The 14,111-nt window shown below is 39.1% G+C and overlaps 1 protein-coding gene across 1 annotated transcript in view; it reads right to left on the bottom strand.

Annotated features, from left to right (window-relative positions):
* Window positions 1-3,659: 3,659 nt before the first annotated feature.
* Window positions 3,660-14,111, bottom strand: part of LOC108802250 (adenylate cyclase type 6-like) — a gene marked incomplete at its 5' end in the record, with an annotated part of 60,367 nt that continues 49,915 nt past the window's right edge. The window contains 6 exons of the mRNA XM_018574119.1: window positions 3,660-4,950; window positions 5,787-5,911; window positions 6,500-6,704; window positions 10,074-10,337; window positions 12,496-12,625; window positions 13,566-13,598. Of these exons, the coding sequence (XP_018429621.1) occupies window positions 4,822-4,950; window positions 5,787-5,911; window positions 6,500-6,704; window positions 10,074-10,337; window positions 12,496-12,625; window positions 13,566-13,598 (886 nt within the window). The remainder of the gene's footprint in view (window positions 4,951-5,786; window positions 5,912-6,499; window positions 6,705-10,073; window positions 10,338-12,495; window positions 12,626-13,565; window positions 13,599-14,111) is intronic.

The raw sequence follows: 14,111 nt of genomic DNA, 5'->3' as shown, positions 1-14,111 counted from the left end.
TAAATTATATTTTATAAATATATATTCGTCTAAAACTTTAAAACATTAGAAAATTATTAGATTATCTTCTTTGTGTAGTCGGAACCACTTTTAGGGATAGGAAAGAAAAATAGATTCAGTAAGATGCACAAATGAAACACACTGCTAAGTCAGTATTAACCAATGCAAAGAAACCATTAGGCTGGGTTCACACCTAGGCGATAGTGTTTTTACGCATTTCTATGCACGTTTTATGTGCATAAATCAAGTTGTGCGTCTTTGTGAGCAGATTGTAGCTCATTGATGTTAATGACCAAATGTGCTTAAAATGCGCAAAAACACAACAAATGTGCGTTTTCAAGCATTTCCTTTTGAGTCTATGGGGCCAAAAAAAAAGCTCCTGTACTTTTTCCAGCGACAGGCATTTTGCTTATTGCGACAAAACGCTCAGTGTGAACCAGGCCTTAGACATTGCAACCATAGTTTTCTCCTTAAACACTAAAACATTTCATGTACAATGTACCAAAACAATTGAAAAAAATTAAAAGAAATTCACAATTTCCCCTATAAATGGATCGCTGTCCCTTTCATTGAAGGGTGCTTTTCTTCTGAATGAAATATGGCACATATTTTATATATTGTGTAAGAAAATCATTAATACAGATGCATGGAAAGTCCAGGGGTTAAGGCTAGAGACATATGGAAATGATGTATGCCTGGGATTTTCTCAGACAAAAGGATGTTCTCCTAAAAAAACCAGGGTCACCACAGGATCTCAGTAAAATGGTACATTAATCATTAGCTCGGTCACAAATTTTCATGCTGTGGCTATCAATAAAAAAAAAAAAAATCCATGTCATAAAAAGCTTCCTTAAGGCAGCACACATAATAGTAAGATTTGCCTACAGAAATAACACTATGCCTCGTTCATAAATTTTAGAGCACAGGAAAATTGTCTGCTGTTGGTAGCCGGCAGGCAAATGCTTTCTTTCCCATCTACAACAGAAAGAGTCACCCTGAAAGAAGCAACTTGCCTGAATACTCCTGATTATTCTAGATGATTTACAATCGTATCAATGCCTCCCACTGCACCAACTACACAAAGTTTCATTTATGAAAGTCTCTGAAGTTAGAACTATCTTAAACAGTCTCTTCTGCTCAAAGCAGCCACTTGGGTTCTTCCACTCCATCTCTCATATGGCACTGGAAGAACAAAAGGCAGACTCTGATGATTCCTGGTGAATAGGTGAAACGTTGAACCATGGGTGGGTTGCAAGCACCACTTGGCTTTACCAATGTCAATTATAAAAAAATCGACAATTGAGCAGGGGTGAAAACAAAATTGACAGAAAAGTGACAACACCTTATAAGATGCAGTGATTGATCGGTTATTTGGGCAGCCGTGACACCTGCAGCACCCCGAATACAATGGCCGGAAGTGGACAGTCCTCTATCCATGCTGTTAAGTGTGGATGGAGGAATCTATTTATTTTTTTCTCTCGTTCAACCACAGACCAAATGAGAGAAAATCTAGCCAAGTATGGCTAGCTTTACTGGCAGTTATGGCCAGGGCAGACTGGGTAAGATAACTCTCCCCTCAACACATCTTAAATATATGAACCACAAAGTAGTCAAACAGAGAAGCCATTGTCTGGGTGGCAGAGAGTGTATTGTAATGAGTGGTTGGCTGAACAGATAAAAGTAATAAGTGAAGGTTTTCTTTATGTTGTGTGCTGGTAAAAAGCGCTCCCTTGAGTCAATGAGGCCCAGTATTATCAGTTATTATAGTCTGTGTACTTCAGTCGTGCAATTACCTGACCTCTTCTATTAACAGTTAAACTGTAGAGAAATAAAAATCTTCAAAATATGAACGATACAAGTAAAGAGACAAACTTCAATGAAGGGAAAACATATAAGAATGCACTCTCGACTTCCTGTTCTTTTGAACAAGACATTTATAATGTAAGGCAAGTGAACATTACAACAGTAATTCAGCCAGAGCTGGTAACGTGAGCAGCACAAAGGGATATTTAACACCACAAACTTTAGTGTGGTATGAGGAAACATTTCCAGGCCTAAAAATATATGTATGATCTTAAAAAAATAAATAACACTCAGTGTGGGATCAACTCCTATGTGGATCAACTCTTCAAGTCTGTAATATATGATATATACTATTTAATATGAGGCTCAATATAAACGCTTATACTCCCTATTCCTCAACAATTTTACAAATCCTAATGTGCAAAATGAAGAGATGGTAAAGGTCATTAAGGCCAAGGCTTCAATAATTCTTTTCTACACAGTGGATTTAGACAACTGCAAAATTTACAAAGTGAATAGTACACCACCATGGTGCTTGCTGCATCTTGGAGGTTGAGATCCTAATTCTTTTTCTTTTTGGCCTAAAGGTGCTGCCCGTGTAAGCAACAAGCTTAGTACGAATAATAGAAGTAGTGTCAGCAGAGTAACAGAAAAGGACATCTTAATGGAATCCTCTCGCCAATGTGGAGACATAGAGCACAAAGCAACGTAATGGCAGGGAAACGGGATTTAACTACCATGGAAATTTTTTACAGAGTTGTTCAAGGCACTTCATCCTCTTTCCCACAATGCCATTGACTGCAGAGGTTGGACTAGGTAGGACTTATACCAGGTTAGGCAAAACATTCAAACACACAATTCACCAGCTTGCAAAACAGACAGACCTAAACAATAGGCTTAGGTTAGATGTGGCTATTCTTCTGAATACACAACACAGCAGCCTGTAGTCCTATAACTTGCCTACATGGATATTCTACAGAATTACAAAACAATGGAACATGGAGGTCCTGCTCACAGCAACTAAATGTTAAAACTGTCATTTCAAAGCCTATACTAAGAAGTCATTTGGGATCCGTCTCCTTAAGCAATGTTTCAATGTTTTCTTTTGCATCCCCTTTACTAAAAGAACAATGTTGGAACCATATGTTGTGTTCATTTACTTAGCAATAACTTGAGGCTGTTGGTTTTGTCCATCGCATGTGCGCTAGAAATAAAGTTACCAAACATTTTTATATTAATAGAAAAATAAACGGAATTCTACTTTATGGTGATTTAACCTTCTGCTACATCCTCTCACAAAAAGGTGTAAAATACTTAGTGTTTTTTTAAAACAATATTTCAAGAGAAACTGTAGAATCTGTTATAGCGCCAATACAAACAGCCCAAATGTATACTTGTAACCTTCTTCCTCTTTGGCACCAGATATGGCATTGCACGCCCCCGCGCTATCCCATGTTAATATACTCCTTAACGGTGTTTGGATTTTGGACTTTATCAGAAGATCAAGACCATCAATGCCTGAGAGTAAATTAGCAGAATACCTGCACAAAAGCCATCATCCCTTATGTAGGTATCGTGAAAAAGGTGGAAAGGTAACTGAGGTTAATAGCTAATACCGCTAAACATTTAAGGATTGACTCTTTCCTTTGCAAGTCTATCATCATAACTGGATATTCCATGTTTTCTTGCAACCCTTGAGGCATAAATATGAAACACATTGGCTTGCAATGGTTTCGCAGATAAGCTCTGTCAATGAGGTTAAAACTCCCCCTACTTCCTTAGTTGTGAAAGTTCATCTCAAATGAAGATGGTATCTCCCCTATGACAAGCATTTGATTAACCCTCTGATGGTCTACTATTTAAGGATTAAGGCGCTTGCTATCCTTGCAGCCTGAAGAATCCATAGGCCAGCTAGTACCTAAAACAGTCTTTTCTGCCCTTATCAGATGAAGCATTAATCCCTTTTCTTCAATCCCAAGACTCTCTTATTCCGCAGGCTGGTTGTGAAATTTGGCAAACGAGACATAGAAAACAACAGCTTCACAGTGAAGGGAAAAAAAAAGAGCACAAGTGTGTTGTTGGGTGTGGACAGATAAGCACATAATTCTCCTCATGCCACTGCACAAGTTCATCTAAAGAATCAAAGGCAATTCAGCAAAGGGATCAAAATAGGCAGAGGATGCTGACACCTGTTATTAGGATGTGGTTCCCAAGCAACTCTGTCCGAAGATGCAAGGGGAAAGTCAAAGCAAAAATGCACTAAAATGGAACTTCTGACAGTTCCATGTAGATATATCATCATCTCCTGTTTGCTTGTCTCCATTGGCTGGAAGCGAGGAAGTGCAGAACCGTACAGATGGCAGCGATGACATGGAACTGAAGCAAAGTACTGAGCTACAGAGATTTTGTCGCCCTTTTTCCATCCCTGCAGGGGTTACTGCAGATCGTATAGAGAACTGTTCCATCTGCTGCTGGAAACATATTACTCACTCACGGTAGAGAAAACATACAGCGCATATAAACATACAAGGCAATGCCCTCAGTCCCTGCTGTGGCCCGTACGTCTGGCTCTTTGGTCAGTTTTTATGAGAAGCTTCTTTTTTTTGTCTTTGAAAAGTCTGTTTTAAAATGATTCTCTTGCTGTCTTTTAAACCAATACAATAAAAAAATAAAGAAGAGAAAAAAAAGAAAATAGCATGATGTCTGGTTCACAATAAATAATTTGTAAGTACCGTCTGTGAGTATTTTAAGTGCCAAGGTGAAAGCTGCTGCAGTTGGCTTTCATTGTAAAGGTGAGTCAGTCTCCTGGGCAGGGCAGCACAGACACTGAGCACAGCACCATACAAACACGCTCCTGCCAAGCTCTCCATTTCAGGTGCGAGGCTTTGGCACCACTGAGCCCCCTGGCACCTGCATTGCTGCAGATCATGTAGGTAGCTTCCTTATTGTTCTGGGTACTCTGCATGGGGTCAGGATGAGGCTTCTATTTCCTCCCTCCCCTGAAAGCAGCGGTTCCTGCTAACTGCTGGCCGGCCCATCATTGAGGAAATAGGTGGTCATTTCACCTTTCCCTTTGACTTTAACAACCCCTCGGAACTCCAGCTGATAACCTTTGGCTGCCAGGACCTGGTACAGATCAGTTGTAACCTACAAGAGAAGAACAGTTAGTAAATACATGCATTATGCAGAGAGATACAAAGCAAACAGTAATTATCATTGAAAAATGGAAAACAAGTCTTTTGGTTAAAAAGTCTTGTTACTTGATATGCTATCAGCCATTTAAGGGTTAACCTGCGGAAGCTTTTCCCTACCTTCTCAACAGACTAATTAAAAGACAATGTACAGGTTTACTTCTTTAATAAATACCTTGTATGGCTTTTGTTTTTTTTTGTAGTTACTAAACTGTGTATGCTTGATAATGAGGACAAATTGTGATTCATCTTTAAAGACAACAATATAAAGTCCTAAATGTAAGCCACTGAATACAAGAATAGACAGGAAGACTTCAGGCACCCTCGCAAACTTTGTGAATAACCTTCTCCGAAAACAGAACAGACTTCTGGAGAAATTATGTTTTTGCACAGCAGGCTTTTAAATGACTACCCTGAAGCAGAACAACCTGTGGGCAGTAATCTTATCTTCTGCCCTTCACCAGCATGGAACTGGTGATGCTGGTCTACGTATCAGGAATGGTAAATTGCAACATATCTATTTCTTGTTCTTAGGCATAGATGCAATATGATTGTATTATTTGTCACTCTTTTTCATTTTGAACAGATGTGCAACATTAAGCTATTCAAACTAGTTCCTATCAGATGTTATTTCTCATCTTAACTGCAGTGATCATGATTCTAAACTAAGTAGCTAAATCGGAATCCAGACATGAATACACTTACTCATTGTGCCTCTATGGTGCATTTGTGCTCATGGGAGGTAAAAATGTAAAATTACAAAATTTTGATTTACAACTAAAAGAAACTCACCTGTATGCGGTCTGGTACTCCAGTGCTGTCCATTCGACTGGCTACATTCACAGTGTTTCCCCAAATATCATACTGGGGTTTACGGGCGCCAATAACACCGGCAACAACAGGCCCAGTGTTAAGCCCTGCAAGAGATACAACCATAAAATATGAGGATTAATTATTGAAAGCACATGACAATAAGTTATGGCAGTAAAAATTTACATAGTTTGTGGCCAAACAACCTTTACAATAAAATTAGCATAAGTTAAGATAGCCTCACTTAAAAAGGTAAACTAGCGTCAACTAATAAAAATAGAAACCTTGTGCATTCCACATATCCTGGTAAAGCTCCCCGGGAGCGCTATTATACCAATCTCAACCAGCTTCTATGGTCAAGAGCTCAGACTCACAACCTCACCAAAAGAGAAAGACCTGGGAGGTGGTAGAGTTTCTATTATAGAAGCTAGCTGAGATGTGCATAATGGTGCTCTACAAGCTATATAAGCATACCTGCAGGTACCTACAGGTACATGGTTTGAACATCCGCCTCTTATTTATGGCCAACCATAGAGTCACTATAAAGCAAATTAGAAGTTGTGATAATGGCGCAAGAAAAACCTCTTAAGAGGCAGCAAACCAAGTTTATGTAGTTCAAAAATGGACAAGATATAGCACTGTGGATGCATGATGTAATGTTGATTATCTTCATAATATAGGAGCATAACACTCACCAATCTTCATCTGGAAGTTATTGAAGGAATGCTCATTTATATATTTCATCTGCTCCATCAGTTTCATTGCGTAGTCTGCTAAGGCTGTAATGTGTGTCTTCCCCTCTTTATCATACGTTGTATCATTTAGGCCTGAAGCTGCCATATAAGTACTGCCAATAGTCTTAATCTTCTCTAACTGCCGGAATCTTTCTTCGCTGATTATCTTTTAAAGGCAGACAGAAGAAAGAAGTTGAATTACCAGGTCAAGAAAAATAAGCATTTATGTATACGAGACTGTTTATATGATATTACCTCTAATACAATACCTCGATGAGCAATAAAATATTATAGTTAACCTTTATCAAGATCCCACTGAACCTCTCTTGTGTCACATATGATCATGATTCTAGCAGATTCATCTTGCCACATATGAAATCAAAGCTGAAAGATTCAGTCATTCCATTATTTAGCTGAAACACTATCTTTTATTTACGACAAAATTAATATGAACAACCTTATTAACAGATCAGATCAATTGATCCGATTAGTTCCTTTATGTCTGCAGATCCTAGGCCCTGGCTGTATACAAGGTCTCAACTTTTCTCCAATTTAAGATCAAGCCCAGCTCTTTCACAGCAGAAGGTCCCACTGTCCATCATTCAACTGTCAAATGCTCAGGCTCCATGCAATTCCCTGCAGGTCTGCAATTTGATAACTTAACAGGGACTGGCTTTAATCTTGACTGGGAAAGAAGTCGAAGCCCTGCATACAGCCTAGATCTAGGATGCTGGGTTCTCCTCAGGTACAAGGCAGACATTTACAGGTACAATAAGGTACTTGCACTTTACTAGTATTGTTAGTTTATACTAGAGGTGCACCGAAATTACATTTTGAAACCAAAATTAAAAAAATGTCAGGCCAAACTTATTTTTTCCGAACTTTTTAAAATTTTTACTAAATATTTATTTATTCTAAAGTTAATTCTTTTTTATATTTTATTTATTTATCTTATTAAATATTTTTATTTTCTTACTTTACTGTTGGGGCTCTGGGGAAATATCAGAGTTGTCTAAACAAACCCCTAAGATTTCCCTTTTAAAATAGAAAGAGATTGAAGACACAGAGTCTTCAAGCTCTTTTTCTGCAGCCCCTGATATGAATAAACAAGAAGCCTCTATACTGAGTGCTTCTGTTCATTTAAAACTTGTGACGATAGTATGTTTACTATAACCACAATCGTAAATGAACAGGAAGTGATGTAGAGCACTTCCTGTTCATAATTGGGGAGCACTTCCTGTTCATAATTGGGGACAATTAATTACAAACAGTGAGCGATCACTGACTGCTTGTACCCGTTCTCCATCCTGACTCGCTGGAGGAGGAGCTGAGCTGGCGTTGTGGGGAGGAGTGCTCATTCTATTTTGACAGCTGACTCATCTCCCACACCACCGACTCGGCCTCCTGTGACAGCTGTCTTCGCCACCACACCGCTCTCCATCCTGATCTGTCACAGGGGGCTGAGTGGGTTGGGCAGTGTGGGAGGAGAGCTCGGCCTCCTGTGACATTGCCGCTCAGAAATCTCTCCTTCCCCATACCACTCTCCATCACCATCTATCACAGGAGGTGTGGCGGTGCGGGAGGAGAGCTTGGCCTCCTGTGACAATGACAATGATACCCCGCTCCTCCCCACCCTGCTTAGCCTCCTAACAGTTTCTCTGTTTCCCGCTGGATGCTGCGCTGTGTCAGAGGGGACACAGAGCAGCGCACATTGAGGAGGAGAGAAACTAAGAATGCACTATAATTTTGGGCCAAATTCGGTGAATCCCTAGTTTATACACTTTGGTGGACTTATTAGATTAATTAGGAATGCCAAATCCAGCCACAACTTTTTTTTTTTTTAATAAAGTGAACAAAGGTTTAGAAACCTCAGGCCTCTTGTGTCCTTTTACCGTGACAGCCATGATCAGCACAGTAAATGAGCTGGACTTTAACTCTGCATATAGAAAAGTCCCACATGATAATTAATAAAGAACTACAATTGAATGGCTCTGAGAGGATAGACTCTGAAATGCTGGAAAAGTCTATCCAACACTAAAACCCTTCATCAGCACATTGTGATCTTCTCTACCAATCTCTCTGTGGACTGTGATTATGCTGGCATCCACTTTATCAGCATCCAAATGTTCCCGATGTCTGGTTGATGAAGAAAGCTACAGAAACTTTTATTGAATGTGTTTGTGTGATTTAGGGCAAAACCAATTAAGCGTTTTGTTCTTCGGCAGCTACAAGTTTAGGAAACATGTCAATCAGAGATTCATTTGTCACACACCAACAAACACTGGCTGAATATGCCTCAGAGCAAACCATTTAATCTGAAATTAAGAGGCCGTCTTAAAATAGCAAAACTTTAACATGGATCTGACATGAATGAATAAAGCAATTCAGCAAACTACTGGCTGCAAAATTAGACATCATTAGAAATCTTTTAATGAAAGAGCATCCACACATGCAGACCTATAAAAAAATGCTATTTATAACAAAACGAAAACAAATATATACGGTAGATGAACTTTAGCCAGTATGTAAGCTAAGGAAAATAGCACTCCTGCCTTGCAGCACTGGGGTCCCTGGTTTGAATCCCAACCAGGATACTACCTACATGGAGTTTGCATGTTCTCCCTGTGCTTGTGTGGGTTTCCTCTGGGTATTTTATCTTCCACCCATACCCCAAGGACAGGTAGGTTAATTGGCTCCTGTCTAAATCATCCCATGTATGTATGAATGTGAGCTAGGGACAGTGACTTGAGGGCAGGGACTGATGTGAATGTACAATATGTAAAGTGTTGTATAAAATGTCAGCGCTTTAAAAAAGTACCTGTAATAAACACATTTTAAAAAAAAGTTGATAGGGTGCGAAACTTCAGAACTAAAGCTGCACACGCAATCTCTATACAATTTCCTTCAGGTTTACCAACAACTATGTAGTGAACAGTCTGCTCAGCCCTGGAACATTACTTTTAAAGCTTTAACCAGTATGGGGAAAGTCAATCCCCATACTGCGATACTCGAATTGACACTGTCTCTCATAACAGCTCCAATGGTCAGATTCTACACCGCCCACTGCACGCTGCTCCAAACCGCCGATCTCAATCCTCCTGTGTCCCATCAGGTATAAACCACTATTACATTAGCTGGCGGAGAGTTGCTGGGAAGAAACCTGGCTTATGTGAGGATGGTGTATGCTTCTTCCTCTCACAAATTCAGGTACATTGTTTGCATTTAAAAAATACATAAAAAATGTATTGATGATTACAGAGCTGAATTTATGTGTGAATTTTATATATGACTAGAGTATATTTTTAAAACTAGTATGTTGTAAAATGATACACATCGGGCTGCTGGACTTAAAGCGTGGTGATTGAGCCTTACTTTGAGCCATACAGTGAAAGGCCCACCTAAAAACTCTATTCTACTCATACTCATTCAGCCATGTGACTACTTAGATGTTGGTAAATCTGAAAGAAAATGCACAATCTGATTGGACATCTTAACATTACATAAAATATGCTTTAAAAGAAATGTATAAAATCACCTCATCGAAGTCGGCAATAATCTCATTGAGTAGACGCAGGCACTCCACTCCTTCGTTGTTGGCCTCTAGCTCAACATAGAATTCTGAGAAATTGCTGATTGAGGCAAACATGACACATACGCATTCACAGGACTGATAATACAGTTCATCATTTCGATGTTCTCTAGCCAGGAAGTGTGCTGCCACATCTTTCGGGAGAATGTTGTGTAGGAGACGCCTATTGTAAGCTTGCAGCTCCTCCATTTCCTCCTTTTCTCCGGTTGCCTATTTGGAAGTACAGGCAAACATTGAATGTCAGAAATGAAATAAAACCTGTATGTATGCCCCTTTACCAAACCCAAAATGGTCATGTAAAAACTGGGGCAAATGCAGAAAGTAAGGAGAAAAAAAAAAAAAGAATACTTACCTGTCATGTTGCTCATGAGTCTGATCTTTGCTTTTTTGCAGAACTAAAGCGACCAAAGGACCTTCAGCACCTGACAATTCCAGGAGTGTTGAATGCCTGTGTCCATACTTAGCGCTGTGTTACCACAGGCCACAGTAGTAATATAATGACCAGTGGGTGAAAACACAATTTGCGGCAGGGAACACAGGACTCTGACACACCTGGAAGTGTTAAATGATAGATATTCTGGTATAGCTATGAGAGATCAGAGACACACATGGTATACAAGTAAGTATTATGACCTTTTTTACAAGTTGCTTTTTCCCTTTTTTTTATGACAACATTGCTTTAAAAAGAATCAGACACCAGCAATGGTTCAGTATTAGAAGTTAAATATTGGAGTCAGTATCTCATGTGATAAAATATATATATATATTTTTTAACATATATTTTTAAGATATGCAAAATATGAGAATGCATTTGTCAGTGTAAACAGTGTTATCAGTGATTGTTAATGTTTTAAAAACCTTGTTGCTATGCCAGGGGTAGACAAATTCATATGGAATTCAGGAGCCAGTCTGGTACATTCAGGAACAGCAGAATTTTTTTTAGAAGCCAGCTCCATTGATAACAACTAGAGAAAAGCTCACAAGTTGGGCGCCAGCTGTCATTTTTAGGAAACATTGACTAACGGCTCCTGCAATTTCTCCAGCCCTGTGCCGTATGTTGACTGTACATATACAGTATATAGTAGATTTATATATATATATATATATATATATATATATAACAACCACCATACTTGCTCAATACTTAAGATTACCCTTTAACATTAAATCATTGCCTCATCATGCTTCTGGTTTTGGTTAGACTGGGAAATTCTTCTCATAGCTTTAGCGATCATCAGGATACTACGGATATTCACAGCTAACTGACCTTCAGGAAAATTCTAGCGGTCAATGTTTAACATTTTCATCTACTATTTTACCCAGGATTAGGCTGTCCCCATAAACATATCTACGTTCCTCATTCAACAGGCCCAAATCTGTTTAATTTATGTCCACACAGCCAACCACCCTTTAATGTCTATGGCAAGCTATATATATGCTGTGGATTTTGTGGCAGTGACTCTACTAGATTGCTGTTATTAATTCAAGTGCAATTGTATGAGCCAGTAAAGACCTATAAACATTTATTGAACACAACACAATCACTATGTGGCTTATCTGGTAAGTGGTTAATCTTAGCAGTCAAATCAGCAATGATGCTGTATGCACTGCATGATGCACAGCTACTAGAAGGATACAAATCTGTAAATAGTAAAGGAATAGAGAAATATGACAGAGAGTACCAATAATGAGTAACAAATGTTACCTTCTAGTAAACATTACAACTGTCTATTGTACAGTATATTTTGTGCGAAGGTACAATTAATTGTACACTAAGCATAGCATAGGCATATCATATGAGTGTTAAATAAAGGCTTGTTCCCAAAGACCAAATACAAAGGGGCATACAAGGAGAAAAGTTCCCCCAAATTAAAGGTCTCAGTTAGACCTTAAAATGTCAGGCATTTAGGAAGATAATTTTTGCTGCCTTTATCTGTATAGCTCTTCTATTACCACTTCTTTTTGGACATAGAAACTTGGGCTTTTGGACGTTTACAACTAAGAATTTATACTTTAACCTATGTGCCAATTGTATCTGTTCTGTTTCCCTGCAAATAATTGTACGGGCTTACATATGTTTTTTCTCTTTTTGTACACTGTTTGGATATATCTTGTATGTATATCAATTAGAACTATTTTGAAAGAAAAAACAACACGCTTATGAGTGCGCTAATCATTGTTTCTTTATGGAAGTTATTTTGCGAAGTTCAGGTGTCGCCTTGAAGTGACAGGAAATCAAACTTCTGTACCAATTTCCTACATTTGGTAGTTAGCTAGTTAGCTTGGTGGTGGGGTAATGCAATTAGATATTTTATCCTAAAACATCACATTAATATAAATGGTAGTTAAGTGGTTCTGGTCTTTTTACCTGTAGCTTCCAAAGGAAATCCAACCGAGCTGTAGACTCCACCTGCTGAGCGTGGAGGTATAGAGCCAACACAAAAACGGTCAAGATGACAGGGGTGACATACTTCAGAGGTATCTTACTTCCTACAACACTAGAGAACAAAGCAGCATGAGAAAACAATGTGGTAAAATTTGCAACAAACCCGACATACTTTATTTAAATATCTGATTAAACAGAAACCTGGTTACATTGCCAAACACAGCAGAAATACACCTGAATACATGTAACCTTGCTCCCTAGAAAAGGCCCAATGACAATAAATAACAATCCCAATGATCCAAAGGCTATAAGGCAGTGCACAACTACTTTTAATGAGTGTTGCCAGGAAACAACAAATTGGGCAAATCTAAAAGCCTTGTCTGTTCACTATTATTTTTCCTGGTGCAGGGACCCCCTCCTTCATGCCCTAAACAGGAGTGCTTGTGCAAGTAGAGTGCTCTTGCTGGCCAAGAAGACATTGTGAGATAGTCAGATTGTGCATACATGATTGACTGTTCACTAATGTCCACTTTACACACATGAAGTCCAGAGACTACATACAGTGCTCATAACTGTCAGTTCTCAATACATGAAAAGACAATGATCACACGTGTGAAAAGACAATAAAGATAAACATATTCAAAATATCAGTTTCCACCTATAAACAACTTCATAAACAACACATTAAAAGAATTAAGATCCCCTTCTACCCCGGAACTTATACTCAAGGTCCATTTGCTACAGTTGTTCTGTGCACCTACTGCATATAGAAGAGTATGTGGAATCATGTGACTCTCCCTGCCCTCCCGTGACGGGTACTTGGTGCTTAAACGGCCAATAGCCAGACTCAAGTGCTGTCACATGGGGGTTTGGAGAGTTTTTAGCCCTATGAAGGCTAAGCCCTTACACAGGGCTTTTATCTTGACTTAAGTGGGCAAAGTCAGTGTTGTGGGGAAGCAGTGGAAGGGCACCAATTAAGTCAACTTGCTGGTTTGCCCACCATGTCTAGAGTCCAAATTCCAGTTTAAAATAAATTAATTACAATTACTTACCACTGTTCACCTTCTTCAGTTTGATTGAAGGAGCTGGAAATAATAATAAAACATTAAAATGGCTACTTTAGATGAACAGTGCCATATGTTTTTTTTTGTTAAGAATACATCCATACTAAAAATGTCCATACACCTGCAGATTAGAACATAGACTGTAGCCAAATCTGACAGATATGAGCAGTCTGGACACCTGCCATAAAAAATAGTACTCATATGAGCATTCCTGGATGCTAATATATAACTATCTTGCTGCAACACACATTTTAATGGTATCTATTCAAAACAGTAACATTCTACCTACATTCTGCAAAAAGACCTGCAACCCTGCACTGCAGGGGTTAACTACTTGTTTTTCCCCTGGGGACCAAATAAAGAAGATATACTCACCCAAGTTTTGACCCTGCAGCAGAGACTGCTCACCTCTCCACCTGTAGGCACCGTCTGTGGTAAGTGCCCTGGCATCCGCACATCTAATACACTGTATTACATGTGATGACTCATGGATCATTAGACTGCCGGAGCCCAGGGGGGGGGGGGGGGGTTTGG

The sequence above is a fragment of the Nanorana parkeri genome, unplaced genomic scaffold (assembly GCF_000935625.1).
Source record: "Nanorana parkeri isolate BGI_ZX_2015 unplaced genomic scaffold, ASM93562v1 scaffold2746, whole genome shotgun sequence".
Classification (NCBI taxonomy): Eukaryota; Metazoa; Chordata; class Amphibia; order Anura; family Dicroglossidae; genus Nanorana; species Nanorana parkeri.
Note: the sequence above shows the minus strand (reverse complement) of the source record. Positions and strands in the feature narration are given on the sequence as shown.